At 39.3% G+C, this 22,096-nt stretch overlaps 1 protein-coding gene and 1 long non-coding RNA gene across 6 annotated transcripts in view; both read right to left on the bottom strand.

The window, feature by feature from the left end:
- Nucleotides 1–677: 677 nt before the first annotated feature.
- LOC105353802 lies at nucleotides 678–2,313 on the bottom strand. The gene is made up of 2 exons (XR_908530.2): nucleotides 2,263–2,313; nucleotides 678–2,177 (listed from the first exon to the last, which is right to left on the bottom strand). It is a non-coding gene; the product is annotated as an uncharacterized LOC105353802 (long non-coding RNA).
- Nucleotides 2,307–22,096, bottom strand: part of fmn2 (formin 2) — a 53,642-nt gene continuing 33,852 nt past the window's right edge. The window contains exons 4-22 of one of the 5 annotated variants that reach the window (XM_023949328.1): nucleotides 20,601–20,751; nucleotides 19,953–20,008; nucleotides 18,816–19,714; nucleotides 17,504–17,648; nucleotides 15,540–15,627; nucleotides 15,380–15,441; nucleotides 14,953–15,044; nucleotides 14,412–14,541; nucleotides 13,741–13,887; nucleotides 13,541–13,600; nucleotides 13,324–13,444; nucleotides 12,511–12,603; nucleotides 11,333–11,384; nucleotides 11,104–11,253; nucleotides 10,863–10,944; nucleotides 3,454–5,114; nucleotides 2,954–3,102; nucleotides 2,469–2,550; nucleotides 2,307–2,376 (exon numbers count right to left, since the gene is read on the bottom strand). In XM_023949328.1, coding sequence (XP_023805096.1) covers nucleotides 5,088–5,114; nucleotides 10,863–10,944; nucleotides 11,104–11,253; nucleotides 11,333–11,384; nucleotides 12,511–12,603; nucleotides 13,324–13,444; nucleotides 13,541–13,600; nucleotides 13,741–13,887; nucleotides 14,412–14,541; nucleotides 14,953–15,044; nucleotides 15,380–15,441; nucleotides 15,540–15,627; nucleotides 17,504–17,648; nucleotides 18,816–19,714; nucleotides 19,953–20,008; nucleotides 20,601–20,751 — 2,355 coding nt within the window. In that variant the 3' untranslated portion in view covers nucleotides 2,307–2,376; nucleotides 2,469–2,550; nucleotides 2,954–3,102; nucleotides 3,454–5,087. Of the gene's footprint in view, nucleotides 2,551–2,953; nucleotides 3,103–3,453; nucleotides 5,115–10,862; nucleotides 10,945–11,103; nucleotides 11,254–11,332; nucleotides 11,385–12,510; nucleotides 12,604–13,323; nucleotides 13,445–13,540; nucleotides 13,601–13,740; nucleotides 13,888–14,411; nucleotides 14,542–14,952; nucleotides 15,045–15,379; nucleotides 15,442–15,539; nucleotides 15,628–17,503; nucleotides 17,649–18,815; nucleotides 19,715–19,952; nucleotides 20,009–20,600; nucleotides 20,752–22,096 lie in introns of those variants that run through there. The other 4 variants (XM_023949327.1, XM_023949329.1, XM_023949326.1 and 1 more) reach the window with 4 other exon arrangements.

The raw sequence follows: 22,096 nt of genomic DNA, 5'->3' as shown, positions 1-22,096 counted from the left end.
TGTTGTGTGTGCGGTTGTCACCAATACTCTCTTACGAGGATACGACACTTCGCCAACCAATCTCAGTGCAGAAGTGCGTTGGAGTTGGACTATGGTGGCTCGCGACAGGAGCTGGTTATCGAACACTGGCACATCTGTGTGGCATAAGTGCCGCATCAGTATGCCTAATAGTCCGGGTGTTTTGCCATGCTGTAAGAAATGAAATGATGCGCGAGTACATCAAGCTCCCAGAAGGTGAGGAGCTCCAAACCGTACTTCTAATATTTAAAAAATCGATGGGGCTTCCCTCAGTGTGTCGGGGCTATAGACGGGAGTCCTATCCCAGTCATCGCTCCACTTGAGAATCATGCGGATTACTTTAATCGCAAAGGATGGCATTCTGTGATCTTGCAAGCAGTTGTGGACCACAAATACTGGTAAGTACATACATAATTCATATCGATTTGTCTCCCTTGTTGTTGCTATGCCTTTTGCCATGTTATTGCGTTATTACGAGTTGTTTTACATTTGTATCTGTCACTGTCTTTACTCAGAGATAGTGTTTTTCTCTTTTTTAATGTACAATTAATACTTCCACCCCAATAGTTTCACAAATATCTACATCGGATGGCCAGGAAGTGTTCACGACTCCAGGTTTCTTTGTAATTCTGTTATCTACGAGAAGGCAGAAAGAGGAGTCCTCTTTCCAAACGTGAGTGATTTATTCTCATAAACTCTAATTCAGCCTTCATTGTGTGCAAAGCATACATAGTACAGAAAGGTATGTCCATACACTTTACTGAACTATCCCAGTTTTATCTACAAACATATTTATTAATATTGCTGAAGGTTATTGTCATGAAGTATGGATCAATGATATAGACGTGCAATTATATAATTACAAACATTTACCTTGATTTGCACAGTAATGTCATCATCACAGTATTTCTCTTCAGCAAACGTAATTTGTTTTTTTCCATGACCAAAGACCACTTAGGAGATCCAGGGCACACAAGTGCCTATCATGCTGTTGGGGGATCCAGCTTACCCACTTCGGTCCTGGCTAATGAAGGGTTACCCGGAAACTGGAGATCTGACTAAACACCATTTTAACAAGAGACTAAGCGGGGCTAGAATGACGGTGGAGTGTGCATTTGGAAGATTAAAAGGTCGTTGGAGGTGCCTGTCAAAACGTCTTGATGTGGACATATCACTGGTCCCCACAGTTATCTCCGGATGCTGCACACTGCATAACATCTGTGAAAAACACAATGAGGCCTACAGTGAAGATCCTAGTGCAGCTGGACCCCCTGATGTACCACCAGGTGATGTTGACCCATTGGGCATTGCAGACATCCAGCCCCTAAGAATCAGGGAGACCCAATATTTTGCTCAACAATAAATGTAAACAATTCAATAAAATATAAGACAACAGTCCTAATGCTGTACTTGTTTTTATTTTTCACTGTTGTTCAAAAAAATTTAAATCTTCCAGTCTGTGTATGTACTAAACATTTTATACACATTACAATAAGAAACAAATGCTCTTCCAAATGATAAATAAATTAGAACTATAATCTAATCTGTACTTGACATTCTGTAAGCAACGTATAACATAATCCAGACAAATCAAAAACTAGAAAAAGAGTACAAGACGACTTCAAAATTACTATTCATCCTCTGAAGGCAGGGGGGATGTAAACTGTAACTCTGGTATTGTTGAATTTGGATTGGGGGGACTGACAGGCTTAGAGCAGATGCTGCCCTGTTTAGAGGGTGGAGGTTGAAGGGTGGTGAAGATATTTGGAGATTGTGTATCAGCAGGTAGGAGTGGTGAACAATTCTCTGAAACGAATGGAGAATTATCTGGAATAGTAAGAGGGAACAGCAGAAACATAATCCTGGTAAAAGGGGGGACAGGGGTGGCCATCATTTTGGTAATAACTTGGTGTCATGATTTCACAAGGGTGAGGAACCCAGATGCTGCAACCCAGAAGGAAGACAGGTAAGTGGATGATGAGAAAGGATTTATTGTTTTGTCCAGATGTGAAGATGGCTGGTTTGAAGAGTGTCCCTATTAGACGTGGCTGTGGCGTGGCTGGAGGGTCTTGAAGCGGTTAGCGGTTGCCGAGGGTTTCCGTTCTCCTGAGGCGTAGAATGGAAGGTCCGTGCTGCCGTCACTCGTGAGCGATAGGATCCTGAGACAAGGAACAAAGAATTAGTCAGAGTCAGAGCCAGAGACTTGGAACAAAGCTGTAACGAGGCTAGAACCAGAACAGTCACCATAAGGGGTAACAAACTGGCGTCGAGTAGTGGCGTTGGATCTCCTTTTGAATCCACAGAAGATGATGAGGAGAGTGATGGCAGCTGGTGGCAATCAGGAACATCAGGGCAGAGCTGGAGGGGGGAGGAGACCGCCAGGCACCGTGACACTTGGGCGTGTGTGATCATGCGTAAAGCGACCTGGGTGCGAAGAATTTTGACTGAACCTACGTGGGTGAACCTGATCTGGGAAATAGCTTGAACCTGTGGCATGGCCTGGGTGAGGTGATGGCTGGCACGATGGTCCTCCTGCAAGAAATTGTGTAAACAATGTCGTCATCTTCAATTCGTGGGCATGCTGGGCAGCTTGCAATTTCAGCTGTAGCTCAGTGTCATCTGCCGAAGACAGGGCTTCTTTGATTGTCTTTGCAAAAACATCCATTTTGGATTAAAGCTTGTTTTTAAGCTAACGCCGTGTGCTAGGTGCACCTGTAATAAGACAAATGTTTTCGATAATGAGCTATTTGTTTTTTGAGTGCTTTATCAAGTACTACATTATGAGTGTTAACCAATAACATTATAGCTTTATTGCTGTAATATTTATTTTTATAAAAATAAAATATGTACTTAACACAGTGAACGAAAATGAAATGACCTATTTGTAAAAGACAAAAATTATAATTATAGTTATACAAATAATTAGTTATTCTACCTGGTGTACTACGGTCCGGTTGATTAGAGGAAGGTGTTGGTGTTGAGGCTCTTGTAGGTCCTTCTGTGGTTCACCTGCTGGTTGAGGCTCTCTCATTGTATGAAGAACTGGTCTCACTTGAGGTGGTCTGTGGCATGTCAGGGACTCATCTATTTGAACAATGTTGACATTTAAAATTCCAAAAAGTGGCTGACGTGAACTAAATATATCAGAGATTACTCTTAATAAGTATGACGAACTGTGATTACGTTTGTCTTGAGTATATGATAATAAAATTTAAATGCTATATAAACAACTGAAGTAATAGCCTATAGCATATTATATAATACTGAAGCATTCATCTAACTATAAATTCATGTTAGCTATCAATCATACTTTGTTTGTAATGAATGGTGTTAGCTGTATTATTGTAATTGCTTACATATTTTTCTAATCTAAATAAAATAAAATAACATTAAAAACATAAAATACATTAAAAAAGGAATTCAGTTTGCCCTTACCTGTAACGTTACTGTCCTCACACTCCGGCTCTTCACAGTCCACTGATCAAGGCACATCATCTTCTCTGAGGCTATCCAGTAATTCGTGTGGTCGACAACTTGGCCTGTCACCCGAAATGCCTTCCATTTGATCAAAGAATGGGAATGTTGCACGGCTATTTCCACTCTTATTGTTGTGGTCTTTTACCGATTTGTATTTGCATTTTAAGCTTTTTATCTTACGCTGGCACTGTAGCCACGAGTGCTTAAAACCATGCCTCCCCATATCTTTTGAAATTTCTTCAAACAAAAATTTGTTTTGATAACAACCCTGCATTTTTGCCTGCACTGTCTCTTCACCCCACAGACTTAAGAGGCATGAAACCTCTGCATTGCTCCACTGTGTGTAACCTTCGTCCTCCATCGCACTTGTAATAATTCATGTGGTCTCAGGTGGTAGTGTCCACCTGAGATGACGTCACTGACGTCCGACTTGCATTTACTGGAGAACATATATATAACTTGTCTGCTAACATGATACATGCAAATGCACGTATCCGATTCGTATCCGATTTATTTCCACATATGAGTGAGGCCTGTCTCCGATCTGAGAAAATCGGAATCCATGCGCTTTTGTCCTGCTTACACGTTCACTGGTCATATCCGTTCCGTGCGACATGAGAGGAAAAAATCGGAATTGGGTCACTTGAACCATGCAGTATAAATGCAGCCTAAATGAAACAGACAAGGGACATTAAGCTAAAGAGACCTGATCAAACTCAGTCACCTCACTGCCACAGTGGGGAAGCTTAATAGACAGGACAAGACAAGACCATATTGGACACACGAGGGAGGTGGAAACAAACTAACATTAACTAATTAATCTATGACTACAAAACAGGGAAACAACAGTTAACCCTAATTGTTTTTCACTTTTGTCCTCTTGAGATCTCTGAAGTTGCATCAATAATGCTTTCCTGTAAATCTTAATATACTGTACTGTAAATAGTGGAAATTGCAACCCAAGGCTTGAATTTGTTCATTTGTTAAACTGTGAAGAACTAAAGATTTTATTAAAACTCACTATTGCGATGGTTAATTAAAATGTCCATGTCATATAGCAGATGTTCTAGGGATTTTTATTTTTGCCCATATGTTTCCTGTTTTCTCGCCGCTGCAATCACTAACCCACATGTTTGTCTAGCCAGAGATGTACCTTTGTTTTTTGGGGTTTGTCTGCCTTGTTCCAGTTCTCTGAGTCCAACCAACCACTGCAGATGGTCAATCTTTCTGAAATTGCTTCGATTGAAGGTTTCTTCTTATTCTTTCATGCTCCTTTGTTGCCCTACATTTTTTTTAGAATGGGGACCACGCTTATAAACTGAATCCATTGGGCATGTATTTAGGTTGCTATACATTTAAGACAATCTGGCCTTATTGGACTTATCTGGACTGTAATGAATTTAACAGCAGCATTTATCGAAGTTCAATATGTTTTTTTTTGTATTTGTTTGAAGTCAACCTCCGTTGTAAACTGCCACTGAAATTTGTGTTCCGTCCCACTTCTCTCATTTTTTCTTGTTTTGTCTGTGACTGTCTTAAAATTTTGACTTGCTGGTCGCCACAGTAAGTAGTTGGTACATGGAGTCCTCAAGTCATATCTTCATGCCCAGTTTGGCTTTCTGTGGAGAGAGAAGTTGAATCAGCTTAATGTGAATCTTTACTACAGATTTATTTGCATCAAAATGTTTTTAGTGACACCTTGCTCGTATAAACAGATTCATTTGAGGAAAAATATATTAAAATGTCAAGATGGAACAGCAGTTGAAGCAATGCTACAGGTCCGCATGATGTCAGACACAAACTAAAGGACCAGCTGACCACGTATTAGCGATTCTAGAGACTTTTAATAATAATAATAATAATAATACATTTTATTTCAAGCGCCTTTCAGGTCACCCAAGGTCACTGTACAAGGTTAAAATAAGAAAAACAGACACTTTTGTCTGAGTCAAAGTAGAAAGTTCTGGGGGGATTCTCTTTTTTGATTTCTAAAGAGTTTTCTTTGTGACTCCTTTCAGCCAATTAAATGGCCTCTTGGACTTACTCTAAGCTTTCACACAGGTGACAAAAAAAGCCCCGCCCATCTTTGATTCTGTACTGGTCGGTCGTTAGCGTGTTAGCTTTAGCATGGCTCCTGTAGGTTTATTGCCTTCAGTCTTCAAAAATTACTGGCTTGTGCAACTTTCCAGTGGATTTGAAAGCGAGGCAACAGTGGCTGAAGGCAGTTGTCATTGAATGCTGAGAACTGTCTCCTGGTAATGGAATTTGCAATGAATGTTTCATTCAGGATAGATGCTAATACTTTATCCTTATTAGCTATGATGCTATAGTCATCCAACACTGGTCCCTATGTTTTTTTTTGTTTTTTTTAATTTGTCTGAATTAATTTATTATATTTCTTTTACAGAAAGAGTTTCGTATGTTTAGTCTGTTTTAATGTTGTAAAGTTCTTTTTACAAGCTTTTTGCTTTGTGGTTGTTTGTGATAAAAACCATCCTCACTTTAGATGAGGTACAAAACATTTAATAAACTGTTAACAAAGTTAATTAATACATTGCTGCTTGTAAGCAGTTTAGTAATATGGACTTTGAAGACAATAGTCTGACTTTAGATGTTATTGAATCTTATTAACACTTTCAGGTAGTTGCAAGACATCTATAATGCTAAATATCTTACTAGCACCTTACACATTAATAAAGCCTATTAATTTGTTAAGTTAGTCAATAAAACTTATTAAGCTTATAAACACTTAGGCTTGTGTGAGGCATCTACTGTATAATGCTAATAAATGTCTTAGAACCCCAAAACAATAATAATACTTCTTAATTTGTGGTAACGCTTTCTTTTACAGTACAGTACTTACAGTGTACTTAAGTGGTATTTACATGGTACTTATTGTGTAACTACTCGGTACTTTCAGGGTACTTACATGGTACTTTTTATGGAATTTACTGGGTACTTACAGTGTGTTTACATGGTACTTTCTATGGTACTTTACTGGGTACTTTTTGTGTCTACTCTGTACTTACATGGTACTTACTGTGTATTTATATGGTACTATTTGGTTCATACCTATGTGGTACATACTGGGTATTTATAATATTCTTACTGGGTATTTACATGTTGTGCAAAGGTGTCTTTTATGGTACTTACCACATGTAAGAACAAGGTAAGTACAAATAAAGTACCTTGACCTTTAGGTCTGCACTCGCTGCATGTTTCATGGTATTTACCATGAATTTACCACAGAAACTACCCCTTAAGTACACTGAAACTGTAACTGTAAAAGAAAGTCAGCCCTATTTCCACTCAACTACATGGTACTTTCATTACTAAATACCGGGTATGTTCACTTGAATATTACTTGGTACTTACCCCTTAAGTACAATGAAACTGTACTGTAAAAGAAAGTCAGCCCTATTTCCATTCTATTACATGGTACTTTCAGTAGTAAAGGCTGGGTATGTACACGTATTACCTTCCTGTGAAGTGTACATACATACACACTTGGTATTCTGACCTTACCAAATGAGACAATGCTAACTTGTTGGTAAGGGTAAAGTAACTACATTGTAAAAACATGTTCTGCCCTGATTACTTCTTGTAACATGAGGCAAGTTTAAAGAGAAACAAGACAGCAGTGAAAACAACAATCTTTAATATGATACATGTCTGCAGCATACAAAGTGTCATCACAATGAAACATGTTTTAAGTACAAAACAGTACAAAGGAGCATTCCAAAAAACACATTATTGGCCTGAGGGTCGTGCTTTTTGTCCATCCAAATTCTTTCAGCAGAGTTTGGTAACAGTGCAGGACTTCTTCAGGGTTTGTAACTGCAAGAAAATTCACAATAAAAGCTCAAATGAAAATAAAAAGCATAACGACTTTGATGAAATACAAAATACATTTTACCTATTTAATCATTTCTGTAATGAGTTTGTTAAATCTCTGTGTAGTCTTTATCGCTTTGGCTGTAATACCTGAAATCAATCAATTATCCTCATTTATAAACATGATAATAAATTATTCAAAACTTAACTTTTTTTAAATATTGTTCTAAAAATGAACTTTATATATGTCAGGAAAATATGTAAAACAACAAGGCTAAATATTTACTTTTAATACTAAAAACACCCAGAGTGTGTGTTTTTGTTAAGTAGGTCGGGGCGAGTAAAATTGCAAATTCCCAGCGCACTTGAATGCAGCACAACTCCCCCAAAGTGAACGTGCATTAATCCGGAGAGCCTCGAGGCGCGCGCAACAGTTTGAATCTCTCTTCATTTGGCAGGTAAGCCAGTGTTTTTATTTTTTTAAATATTGGATAAATTACATGTAAATATTTAAACTGATCAAACTTTATAAAGAAGCTAACCTCGTGATTTCAAGCCGCTATCTCTGTGTTTAAAACGTGACGTAAGAGCATGTCTACGTTACTGCAATAATTTCAGTTATTTCAAAATGTTTTAATTTTCAAAGTTTGTAATGAAAATCTACAAACATTGTTGTTACTTACCAGGAGAGAGGCACCTGTAAAACAAGCATGTAGCCTAAATGATAAAGTCTGTTGTTCTGTGCTCGTTTGACTGAGCGCTCGTCTTTCTGGGAAAATCAAAGAAAGGCGTTTATTTAAAATAATGATGACGTACTTCCGTTTTTTTACCGCTTTAGATCAGCTATGGTGAAGAAGACATCCCAGACGAATCCGTGAAGCCACAGGAGAGTAAGCTAAAGTAAGTTAAATCCACCAAGTGGACATATTATTTACATTAATGAAGAGTTTAACTGCATTTTCTTTTCTTTCGCCGTTTTTATTTTATTTTTATTTATTTATTTATTTTCAAATATGATAGAGACAACAATACCACCCAAAAGTGAATGTAACTGTTTGAAAATTAAAACATATTTTTTTGAATAACTGCGTTGGATTTGAAATTGCTTATTTATTTCTTTTTCCTTTTCTTTTACACTGCCATGTTTTTCATGCTAATGCAAATTGTAGGTGCGAATAATATTTATAAAGAAGAAATACATACAGCAATTGGCAATTAAAACATTACTTTTGTCATTCTTTGTCTAAACAAATTATATTTTTTATGGCAATTTTGATTTTTTTGTCTTTGATTTCTTTTTTGTTCTTGTTTATATAACTAAAATTTAAAGTTGTGAATAATCTATCATGTTTATAAATGAGGATAATTGATTGATTTCAAGTGTTACAGCCAAAGCGATAAAGACTACACAGAGATTTAACAAACTCATTACAGAAATGATTAAATAGGTAAAATTTATTTTGTATTTCATCAAAGTCGTTATGCTTTTTATTTTCATTTGAGCTTTTATTGTGAATTTTCTTGCAGTTACAAACCCTGAAGAAGTCCTGCACTGTTACCAAACTCTGCTGAAAGAATTTGGATGGACAAAAAGCACGACCCTCAGGCCAATAATGTGTTTTTTGGAATGCTCCTTTGCACTGTTTTGTACTTAAAACATGTTTCATTGTGATGACACTTTGTATGCTGCAGACATGTATCATATTAAAGATTGTGGTTTTCACTGCTGTCTTGTTTCTCTTTAAACTTGCCTCATGTTACAAGAAGTAATCAGGGCAGAACATGTTTTTACAATGTAGTTACTTTACCCTTACCAACAAGTTAGCATTGTCTCATTTGGTAAGGTCAGAATACCAAGTGTTTATGTATGTACACTGCACAGGAAGGTAATACGTGTACATACCCAGCATTTACTACTGAAAGTACCATGTAATAGAATGGAAATAGGGCTGACTTTCTTTTACAGTACAGTTTCATTGTACTTAAGGGGTAAGTACTAAGTAATATTCAAGTGAACATACCCAGTATTTAGTAATGAAAGTACCATGTAGTTGAGTGGAAATAGGGCTGACTTTCTTTTACAGTACAGTTTCAGTGTACTTAAGGGGTAGTTTCTGTGGTAAATTCATGGTAAATACCATGAAACATGCAGCGAGTGCAGACCTAAAGGTCAAGGTACTTTATTTGTACTTACCTTGTTCTTACATGTGGTAAGTACCATAAAAGACACCTTTGCACAACATGTAAATACCCAGTAAGAATATTATAAATACCCAGTATGTACCACATAGGTATGAACCAAATAGTACCATATAAATACACAGTAAGTACCATGTAAGTACAGAGTAGACACAAAAAGTACCCAGTAAAGTACCATAGAAAGTACCATGTAAACACACTGTAAGTACCCAGTAAATTCCATAAAAAGTACCATGTAAGTACCCAGTAGTTACACAATAAGTACCATGTAAATACCACTTAAATACACTGTAAGTACAGTACTGTAAAAGAAAGCGTTACCTAATTTGTTAACAAAGATTGTTAATAAATCTTATTAAGCTTATTAACACTGACACATTTGTTAGGCATCTATAATGCCAATAAATATATCATAAGCATATTAAAAACATCCTAATAATAATGCTTGTAAATGCGTTAACTAAGTAATTTAATAAACCTTATTAGACTAATTGTACTAATAAATGTCTTGCCAAGACCCTAAAAATTCTATTATAATGCTTGTTAATGTGTTAACAAAGCTTGTTAAGGAATCTTACTATAAAGTGTTACCAAAAAACGTTATTGTGGCTTTATTTTCTTGCATGACACTTTAAAACAACTGTTAAAAGATGTAACATATGTTTTCGTTCACAGCTGTTCTTTACTGTGCTCACTGTCACTCCTTCAGGTTTACAACTCTAAGGCTCCAATGCTGTGTTCTCACAGCGCATGTGATGCACATTCAAGAACACTACCAACAGCTGGAAGAGGCTTGGTGCGAAATGTCGAAGTGGTGCAAATCTCGTAAATCATGCTCCAGGTTTTTTCCTTTCACTATTCCAACATATCAAAGACTTGGTGTCATCTAATTCCGGCAGGGCAGAAGCCATGATTATTCATTTCTCCTCCATGATCAATGGTTAAACGGCTGGCACTTCATGTGCATTTTCTATATGTAAAGCCCTAAAATTGTCTTAAAAATGTGCATAGCAAGTTTTAAACTCTTGCGTTCAGAAGCCTGAAACTGGCATTTATGCATGTTTACGTAGACTTTTCATTGTAGAGGACGGTGTGAACACAGCTTCAAGTCTTAATTGTCTCCAAATGTTGCTGTAAAAAACCTGATTGTTTCTCACAATTATGTGTCTATGTTAAAGTCTTTTTCCACAGCTTTTTTATATATTATAACCACATATGTTTATTTTTAGCCTTGAGTATGCACAATTCCACCTGCTTTTTGTGGTTAGAGATCTTTATGAATCAGGCCTCTGGCCTCTGGGGAGCAGTAAAATCCCAAAACTACCGGAACTTACAATGCCAGTAGCGTGCTTGGGTTTAACGCTATAGGTAGCTTTCTCCTTGGCCTGGCGGAAACACTCCTCTGCTGCTTTTAACCTGAATAACAGAAGAGCAGGAAAATAAGCTGAGCAACAAACAAGATTCATAAAGTAAGACAGGCCATTTTATACCAGATGGAACAGAAATGTTTTCAGTCTGCAAAAATGAAATGATCAAAACAAAGAAATTAAAGGAGAGGACAAATGCCGACTGTACCTCTCCTTGAGAATAGACTTGTTCTCCTTCTTCCATTGTTCTTTGAAGTCAGAGGAGAAGTCATGCCAGATGGAGAAGAAGGTGTTGGGTGAGACCTCCTTCTCTCCAGCTTTGGGTTTCACTGAGAAGAACACTGTAAGCTCCAGGAAACTGAAAGGAAGCAGCAGATGTGTCACTGAATGAGCACACAACGGTCAGAGGGAGACTGTAGTCAGACTGGGGATCTTACAGTTTTTGAGTGCTGCTGAGCTGAGCCTCAAGGGTCTGCAGGTCACTCTGAGCTGAAGATGATGAGGAGGTTAGAGCCTGCAGATCACTTATCTATGCTGTTAAAAGAACTTCTTCAAGTGTAAAGCTCTATAAAGCTCTTCCTATCCGGAAGAGAACAAACCTCAGAGATATGTTTGTTCTGACAAATTTAGAAGAGGTATACATATCCAACCATTAAAGGTTCTCTAAGTTTAAATGAAGACAGAGCACCTGGAAATAATGGAATTTCCTGAATACTGTCGTATTACTGTTACAGAGACTGAAGTGAGGGATCTTTCTCCAGTTTAGATTTGTGCTGAGTTCACACTCTATTTTATTTAATGAAAGTTACAAGTTTATATGAAAACTTATCAGCATTTTCTCAAAATCTCCATGCACTATATGAGGAAAATTAGGTGCAGCACTGTAATCAGACAGCAGATAACATAATTTTTCTCTGTCTCCTTTGAACTTCACCTATTAGCAATAATTGCCCTTTCTCCACATTTCATAGTTGTCTTTGCTTCCAATCTTGAGATCGTATCCTGTAAAACATGTGTCTACATACACTTTCCTTCAGTGAAGGCTACAGCTGTTTCTACCTGCCAACCATTCTCTTTGACAACCATTAAAAGCATTTTAAGGAGAACACCGAGACACCCTCTGGATGTCTCAAAACTGCATTAGATTCACACTAAAATAGATTTCATGTACTGAGCAATATGTCCTATATACATTTAAGTATGCTATGAAAGTAGTTAATTTGAAACAATTCCTTAAAGTTATAGATAAGGAAGGCTGGTCAATAAAATAAAACAGTATGTTCACCTTATGTTCTACATTATATAGTGTGATGGGTTATTCTGCTAAAAGGGACATTGCAGGCATTGATAAATGCAGAGTAAAATTTTTACCTTGAGTTTATAACTAGGAAAGCTGTTAAGCTTAACACAATGATTCTGTTCATTCTCAACATATGTTTTTATGTTTTTTCGTGTGAATGTTAATGCTTCTGTGCAGAAGCAGCTTAAAAACGTTTTGTGTTTTTTTAAATCAAAACAAGGATGCTGGTGTAATCACAGCCAGTCATCAGGTGGTAACATTTCACATTTGTGTAAAAGTTTCCTTATTAAAACAAAGACACCTGTGTTTAATCACCTTGTGCAAGAAAGTCCTCCATCTTGTCCTTGAATGGTTGTAGATTGTCTTGATCAGACAGTTTGCACACTTTCTCCACCTCTGCTGAACATGCTGTATCAACAGAAAGAACAGAAGTCAGACGAACGCTGGACTTTATGCCCACGAGGAACTGGGAAGGTGACCATATGAAAATGAAGAATTTGTAATTGCGTAAGTGTGGGTGTGTATGAGAACCATTGACCGTATAAGAGAAATGGATCAAGGGAGTGTAATGTCACCTATAAAAAAACATCTTACTTCTGGCTCCAGCCAAATAAAGTAAATCCAGTTGCCATTTTTTCAAAATATGGATGCCTCCATGTTGGAACCAAACACCACCAGTAGGCAGCAGTAATTGGTCCAAGTCGGTCTGAGTAAGCGTTTCTATGCAAACCACTCTCACCAATCATGAGTGAGCTTGTTGGAAGTCCACATCCCTACCACTTGAAAGCAAGCTAAGAGATATTTGTCAATCAAATGTTTTGAATGTTGGACCTAGTTGCCAGCATACTCTTACTAAAGCACCTGATTGGTTAGTTTGTAACTTGAATAACCTGCAATAAAGTATGACATGAAAGTATGACAAATATTATGACTGAATAATAGCTGTTTAATTCTCTATAGAAGTCTATAGGATTTTGGGTATTTCCTGTGTGGAACGTAAGGGGTCACTCAATCAAGTTCTTATTTACATTCAATGATGTGGACACCCAAGTGTGTGTGTGTGTGTGTGTGTGTGTATGTGGGAAGGCGAAAGCTTGTGTGTGGGTGTGCGTGTGTAAGTGTGTGCACCTCTCAGGTCTCGGCGGTGTCGAGTCAGGTCTTTTTGAAAATCCTCAAACTTCATCTGGGAGGCCTGAAACAAGTCGTGAGGCTCCGGCAAAGGAAACACACATGTGTCTCTGCCAGCATCCTGAATCGTGGACGCACACATACAAACACACACACAGGGACATTGTGTAATAAGATGAGGCATGAAGTGGAAGGAGGGACACTGATGGACAGTTACCTCATCAAAGTGTTTGAGGTAGTATGCAGTGATGTACGACAGAAGGCTTTTGGTGCTGTCCTAATAGTAAAAAGGGAAAACAGGTTCAGCTTGGCTTAGTATGAGTGCAGCCTACTGCACTGACACCCACGCAGCGGTCAAACCAAACAGGAACTAAAACTTAACCCATTGACTAACCCACGGAGAAAACAGTTACTCACACTGCTCTTTACATCTTTGAGTTTAGGCAGAATGTCCAGACTGAAGCCGTCAGCCTGGCCCCGGGTTCGATTTCCACCATTCATGTAGTTACCAAACGCCAGAACCAGGCCCAGAATCCTTTTCACTGTCTCACTGTCCTGCAAGGCCTGCAGAAGTTTGAAATAACTTTTATCCAACCACATGTTCTCAGTTTGTGAAAGTGTTTTAAAGTTTTTTTAGGTGTGTCAAATTATTGCGCTAATAGCAAATAATTAATTACTGACCAATTAGCATGTTTTTTTTATCGTGTTAATCTTATCATTATTCTATAACTATGTATGACATTTTAAATGTCCAACTCTATACCTGCACTTTACTAATGTGCATTCATGGAGTTGGAGCCTATCACAGCTGTCTGTGCATGACAAGAACTTGCAACCTCAGTGCAGGTTGGACCCAGAAAGAATTTGAACCAGCACCTTGTCACTGTGACCTTGCACCTGACAATCATCTGCCCCTTAGAAGCTGAGAACTGAATTTTATCTTCTGATTTTCTCTCTAGAACAGGTTTTTTTTTAATGCTTCTTATTTCTTAATGATAATTTCCTCATGTTTCTTCTTTTTGCCCCCTGCAACACTTTAAAACTAGCTGTGAACTGCATTACGTGGTGTCCTGTTAACTCTTACACACCTTGCACACCTTCTGCAGTGTGTCCAACTTCTTGGTGATGGAAGTCATGCACTCAGAAAAGCTGGACTGAAAGAGGATGCAGAAGAGTCGGCCGGAGAAGTTTGGGATCAGGGAAAGCTGGTAGAGAAATCTGTTAAATAAAAAAACATCAAAACACAAAGAAATTTGGCAGCAGGTACTCTGAAAGCAGAACAAAGTATTCTTAAGAACAGCATCATTACTAGGAAGCTAAAAGTTTTTCTTAGAAGAAGTCAGCAATACCAAACCTAACTGGAAAATTTCAAATAGTCCATTCCTGAGTAAGCTTCCACAGAGGAGAGCGCATCAGCCACAAAGGATTGCACCTGGTACTGAGTTTAAATTGTTTCAACAAACAAACAGATTAATTGAAAAAACCCAACAGATAGGCTTGCTTCATGTTCACAGGGAACTGTAAAGCTTCATCTAATGAAATACACATTTGAACAGAATGTCACATAGTTGTGTTTTCAGAGACACCATCAAACTGAACAATCACCTATTAACATGAGCCTTTACTCACTGTTCAGGTTTGTCCAGAGGTTTGGCGTTGTCCTTCCCCTGAGAAGATTTCATGTGCTTATCGATTTTGTCAAGCTCTTCTTGCTGTGCTCTCTGACACAGAGACAAGACTGTGAGATAAACCATTGCAATACAAGTCAAGAAGATAATAGCCGTTTCCTTTTTTTATGGTTTCCTTTTTTATGGTTTTATGTATAAACAGACAGGTAGAAAGTGGATCTAGGCAGCATCCCATCATGGTCAGAGCTCCCCTTTAAGGTGAAATATCTTCACACCTTCTGCGACCAACTGCTTTCTCATGAAAAGATAATCCATGCTCATGGCATGAAATTAACACAAAGGTCATTTTAGAGCCCTTATGGACTATGTATATACAGGATAGTAAGGGTGTCCACTCCGTAATCTTACAAATGTTGTCTTCTGCTTACATTTTCATACAGAGCCTGCAGAGTCTCCAGATCAACAACAGTGTTATCCAAGTTCAGAACAGCTAAGAAACAAGCAAAAAAAAATTGTTGGTGTAAAAATTTTATCATCTTTTGTCTGTCCATTTTTTAGTATTAATGCTTAATGGGAAGAGACACTCACAATGCCGGATGTCTTTCATGTCCAGATGCAAGGAGGACATGAGGATTCCAACTGTCTGAGAGCGCTTGTTGTTGAGGAGCTTCACAACCTGGAAAACACAGTCTTTTTATTTTTGTTTTCAATGTCTACAACCCTTCCGGGGGAAACAGAACATCATTTTGAGGTAAATGTGCTGCCGTCTCCAACTCATTCATCAGATTGTAGAATTCTTATCACCTCCAGATGGAAGTTTCTCTGTACCCACCAACAACCCTACAACATTTGGACATCGTCAAAAGCCAGGAACTGGGCATTTAAGGCACATGGACTGTGCTATACTATTCAAAGTGTCACATTGGTTGTGAAATTCAATCAAACACTTAGGCAGACGTTACAAATTGTTTTTAGATGGTGGAGATGACTGGGAAAAACAATTACCAGTTTGCAAAAGGGAGGTCTCCCAATAACGACTGTCTTTTATTCAGTTAGGTTTCTTTCTGGGTGGACAGTTCAGATGCCCATGAATCGCCTTAGAGAGGAGTTGAAAGAAAAGAAGAAACCTGCACCTGTGGAAATTCTGTCATATACTTTGGTGTCCCAAATTAGTAAAATGCACATCATCATCAAAGAGTAAATATTATTTTGGCAGCAGCAGAGTTTTATTTTAAACAGGTCAAATGCTGCAACTGCCCAAAAAAAGAAAATCCCATAAAACTTCAGGACTTTTGGAGTGTAAATTGTAGCTTTACAGTGAAACTGTCCTGAAACTGCTTCTAACATACCCTGAGATTTTAGCTTCATTAATAAAATTGAGCTTTTGCCATAAAGCTTTAATGACAAAGAACAAAAATGTCAATGAAAGTGGGAGAACTTACTCTCTTTCTCATCCTCTCGGTTTTAATTGCACCTCAGACATGTAGGACCCTTGGTAGGGAGGGTGCTAGGACATCACTGCCAGCATGCAGCAGCTGTCATCTCAGTGCCTTACCCGCCAATTTTAACTGCACCCCCTTAGTACACAAACCCTTTACCCCTCAAAATATACATTCCAACACACACACATATGCATTTCACAATGAAGGTGGGACCTCATCTGTCTGCAAATTGCACATCATCATCACAGAATAAATATGATTTTGGCAGCACCAGAGTTTTCATTTTTTAAAAAGGTCAAATGCTGCAACTGCCAAAAAAAGAAAACCCCAGAAAACGTCTTTTGGAGTGTAAATTGCAGCTTCACACTGAAACTGTTCAGAAACTGCTTCTTACACACCCTGTAATTTTAGCTTCATCAATAAAATTGAGCCTTGCCCAAAAAGCTGTCAAAAATGACTGAATAAGAACAGAAAAGCGTTGAAGGAACACCACCTATAAGATTGGAGGTCACCAGTTCTCTATTTGACAGGTCTTCCACTTTCGGCTTCTCCCATCAGGGGTCGCCACAGCGAACAAGTCGCATGGTAAATTTGGCAATGTTTTACGCCGGATGCCCTTCCTGACGCAACCTTCTCAAACCGGGCTTGGAACCGGCACAGAGGTAGAGAAGGGAACAGGGAGCAGCCCGGAGTAGAACCCTGGTTTCACGGACGGAAGGCGCCGCAAACCAGCACGAGCTAAACCGGCTCCTCTCTATTTGACAGGTGGTTTACAAAAAGCTCCACTGTTCATTTCTCAGTCCATGTGCTTAAAAGTCTGCTGTTGCCTGGATCTGTTCAAAACCTTTACATCATTTATGCACAACATCCTTCTGTCTGCAGAGTGAAGGGTTGGACCTCTGAAGCTAAAAAGACATATCAGATGTCCAGTAGGGCACCCAAATCAGAGATTAACTACATTTTAGGATGAGATCAATATGGACAGGATCAAAGACATCCCTTTATATGATCCCTCTCATTCTTTAAACTCAGGTCATTAAGAGATTAAGCCAATGCCTATTGGTTTTGTGTATACATGTGAAACCTCATGTAAAGGACATCCGAACTAACCTGCTTTGCCTTGGATTTGGTGATCGTGTCGGAGAGCGGCTGTTTCTTCTGCTTCATAGCTGTTTTGGAGAACAACTCCACAAACTCCTCAAAGTCCACATTCGGTTCATCAATTGTCTCCCACACCAGAGAAGAAGTGATTTCCCTGAAACACAGCAGCTCTTAGAAAGTACAAAGGCCTGATCTTCTGAGAACATTTGAAAAATAAAACTGTTTTGATCAAAGTCCTATCTAGGGGTGTAAGAAAGAAATCGATTCGGCAAAATATTGCGATAGTTCATTTGGCGATATTCGTATCGATTCAAAATGCTGTCAGGACGATATTTCTCTAATTATTTCTGAAAGTCCTTTAGTGTCTTGTTTTCCACTTCACCCTCCGACCGCTAGTTGGCAGCAGAGCACATGGAGCCACTTTGAGCAGTTCAACACCACACAAGACAACAGGAAGACCTCAGCTAGAGGCAGCTTGTTTTGTTTTTATGAGACATGAACTACTTCGTTTTTACTCGGGATGGGTACCATACAGAATTTTGTGCCATGTTGCTGCCAGTAACATATAAAAACGCGGAATACTGTGCTTTTTAGCGGCTCGGATAAATACGAGAGAAGCAGTGCAGCTGCACAGCTGCTAATGCACTTTGCATCAGCTAAATGCTATCGGCAAAGCGGGATAAAGTTCTGCAGAACCTCCCACCAATAGATTCTAGTTTAGTGACCTGATCGATCAGAGGGATGTGTACAACCATTCAGGCTCCTGAACCGTTTAAAAGCACTGGAAATGCTGCATTAAGCCATGTTGAAAATAAACTACACTTTATTTCCCAATACAAACTTATTGGTTAAGGCACATTCATTCTTTGTTTTTTCTTATACTAAAAATATTTTATTATGGAAATCAAACAATGTTGACTTTTCCTTTCCTATATCTTTAGTTACCAAAATAAAAGCACTATGAATTTGCTGTGGTAAAAGCAACTTACAGTTGCAGTGCTTAACATTGTGATCATTAAATAAACTGAATTTGACCATTTTATTACAATGGAAGACATATTGAAATTCGGGAAGAGTAAAGTCATATTTAAAAAATAGAAAAAATATGTTTTGGTAAAATTTTGGGATATGGATCATATCGCCAGACTCTTGCCAATATACACCCCTAGTCCTATCACCTTTTTTCCGATCTCCATTTTGGGGGAAAGCAGAGACAAAAGTGTGGACCTACTTCTACGTGCATTGATCCTGTCTCACTTTTTGATGAAAACCATCTGTGACATTTTGTGATTTTGTGGTGAATTTGTGTTACCATAATTACTTTTTGGTGTGTAGCTGTATTCTGGTCCAGTACAGAGGCTTCATGGGTCTCGGGGGCTCCACCACAGCCTTTCTGGGTGGTTTCTCCTGAGATAAACCCAGAGAGAAAAGAGCCGGTGGACAGGGAGGGGGCAGAAAACCCTGAGTTCCTGGAAGAGCTGGAGGAATGACTCCTGGAGGAGGAGGGGGAGGTGGAGGACAAAAGCTTTGGGGAGCTGTCGGAGGGTGGGGAGAAGGGCCTGCAAGTCCTGGTAATGGAGGAGGTGGAGGTGGTGCAATGCTGCCAGGTAGAACCAGGAGTGGTAGGGGTGGTGGGGGTGGCGGTGGTGGCTGTTCAGAACAACCAGGTATAGGAGGTGGTAGAGGAGGCTGAGCCAAACCACCAGCTACGGCAGGAGGTTGTGGAGGAGCTGGGAGTGGGGCTAGAGGTAATGGAGGAGGTGGTGGGGGAGTTGAGAGTGGAACTACATGTAAAGGTGGAGGCGGGGGTGGTGCGGGTGGATGGGTACCAGCTTGGCCTGTCTGTGGAAGGGGCTGCAGAAATGAACGTGGGGTTGGGCCCTGCAGGGACCCTCCGACCACCTCACTGGAGGCAGTTGTGAACTTGAAGGCCTCCTCCAAGGGCGATGTCTGAACTGATTTGGCCTCAAAGCAGCTCAAACAAGAAGCTGCTTCAGTTTGCAGGTGAGCGTCACATGATGGCCTCAGCAGGACATCCTCAACCCTACATTCCTTGTCCGTGAGAATGGGGGGGGTCATGCTCTCCTTGTCAAGCAGGGGGGGCTGTCGCTCGAGCTCTGCAATCTTGGTCTTGAGGTCCTCAATAGTTTGTTCAAGCTGCTGAATAACGTTCACATGTTTTTCTTTCAGTTTTGTTGTTGGGTGGGAGGTCTGCTCCTGCTGATAAACCAATAGAGATAAACCAAAAGGAACAATCTGAAATACCCATAAAAGAAAACAAAACCAAACTTTTTTTTTATCCGTTCCTATAAAGACACAATCTTCTGCAGGAAATCTCAAAGAAAAGAGATGCAACAGAAGAAAACAAAGCCAAATTTACAGATTTGAAGTCTGACAGTAATTGTGTCTTTAAAAATATATTTTCACTTCTCCTTGTGAGATGAGTAGAGAGACTGACCTCTGCCATCTGCTCCTTCAGCTGCTCCTTCACATTTATGATGGTTTCATGGTGCCCTGCACACCGCACAAGAAAACAAATTTTAGACAAAAGAAAGAACATTCTTGATTTTTGTAACTTATCACAGATGTCTTTGTTTTTCAGAGCACTAAAATCACCACACAACTTTATGACTTTACACACTAACCAGGACCTTAAAGACCAGCTCTGATAATTTTTTGAGATATTTTAAAGGTGTTAAATTCACCTCTCACACCTCACAACCCCAACCAAAAAAGGCAAGCAATAACGGAGCTAATACTGGCAGTTTGGAGTCAGATGCCAGCTTAGACGAAGAAAACAGAGATGCACGTGGATCTATTTATCTACAAGTGGATACATCAGAATGGAGCGGAGAAGGGGATGTGTGGCCCATCCGGCGTATTTTCTACATAACAAATATTCTCTTTGTTCCATTTGCATTTTTTTTTACATCTGCTCTGCTTTACAATGATTTAAATAAGGAAATACTCAGCAATACTTTGCAATTGCATAATAAATTTTGATGTCCTCCATTATCAGGAAAAATGCCACAAAAATATGTTAAAAAAACAAAAAAAAAAACATTGGAGTAGGTCTTTATAGGGGAACTAAAAGAGTTAATTCTACCTGTCTCTGTGGACTTGGATCCAGCCAGATTATCTCCACTTGCCCTGTTTGGAGGACAGGGTCCCCTGATGAGACTCAGCATTTTCCCTTCCAGAGGATCCTGGGCGTGGGAAGGCTGGTTAACAGCAGCCCACGTGTACAGCTGATCATGCTGCAGAAAAAAGTTGGAGTTTTGTCTTTAGGTCAGTGCAATCGGCTCATAAGAATCGTCACAGTACCACACATTTATGAATGCAATATTAACAAATGCAGTTCTGGACACTTAAAATCCATCATTAGACTATCCATCCATCTACTACTTACGGGATGAAACCCGGACTTCTCTCTACCTTCCAAGAGGATCTCAAAGCATTCCCAGACCAGAAAATAAAAATCATCTCTATACACCATGTTGTGTTTTTACTTTTCTGATTACTGTACTGCTATTTCCTACATGTACTGTATGTCTAATAGTGCTGTATGCGATGAAGATGTCAATTTCCATGCAGGAACCTCCCAAAGGGATAAATAAATCAGAATCAGACATACTTTATTGATCCCACACGCGGGAAATTTGTTCGTCACCATAACAACTGACAGCAGAGGGAAAAAAAGACTTAGAATTAAGTAAAAAAAAGCAAGAACAAGAAAATCTAGCATAAATACAGACATCAAGGTATTATAATTTAAAAAGGTATTTACAGAACAGTTCAAGTAAAAAAATGTGCAAAAGAAATGTGCAAAATAGAAAACAACTAAATAAAGAGATAATAAAAAAAAAATGTGCAAAGGTTATCTTTTGCATTGTGTGTTGTTGTACAGGGTTATTGCATTGGGTATGAATGACTTTTGGTACCGGGCAGTTTTGGAGCGGAGCTGTCTGAGCCTCCTTCCTAGAGAAGGAGCTCCACTGTTTGTTCAGAAGAGGGTGGAGAGGATGCTCAGGGTTGTCCATGATTGAAAGGAGTCTGTTCAGGGACCTCCTCTCCATCACTGCTTCAAAGGTGTCCTGTTTGCAGCCAATGACAGAACCTGCCTTCCAGATCACCTTGTTCAGTCTGTTGGTGTCACTGACTGCAATGCTGATCCCCAGCAGACCACGGAGGAGAACAAGGTGCTGGCTACCACAGACTGGTAGAAGATCCCCAGCATCTTGCTGCACACATTAAAGGACCTCAGCTTCCTAAGGAAGTAGAGTCTGCTGCAGGCCTTCTTGTACACAGCAGTGCTGTGGCTCCTCCAGCTCAGTCTGCTGTCGATAGTCACACCCAGATATTTATACTCCTCCACCGCTTCTACATCCTTGCCCAGGATGCAGAGGGGTTGTAAGACAGTCCTTTTCCTCCGGAAGTCGATCACCATCTCCCTGGTCTTGTCCACATTGAGCAGCATGTGATTCTCTCCAGCCCACTCCACAAATCCGTCCACCAGCCTCCTGTACTCCTCCTCCTGTCCACCGCTTATACACCCCACAACCACAGAGTCATCAGAGAAATTCTGTAGGTGACATGACTCTG

This window comes from Oryzias latipes, chromosome 19 (genome assembly GCF_002234675.1).
Source record: "Oryzias latipes chromosome 19, ASM223467v1".
NCBI classification, from domain to species: Eukaryota; Metazoa; Chordata; class Actinopteri; order Beloniformes; family Adrianichthyidae; genus Oryzias; species Oryzias latipes.
Note: the sequence above shows the minus strand (reverse complement) of the source record. Positions and strands in the feature narration are given on the sequence as shown.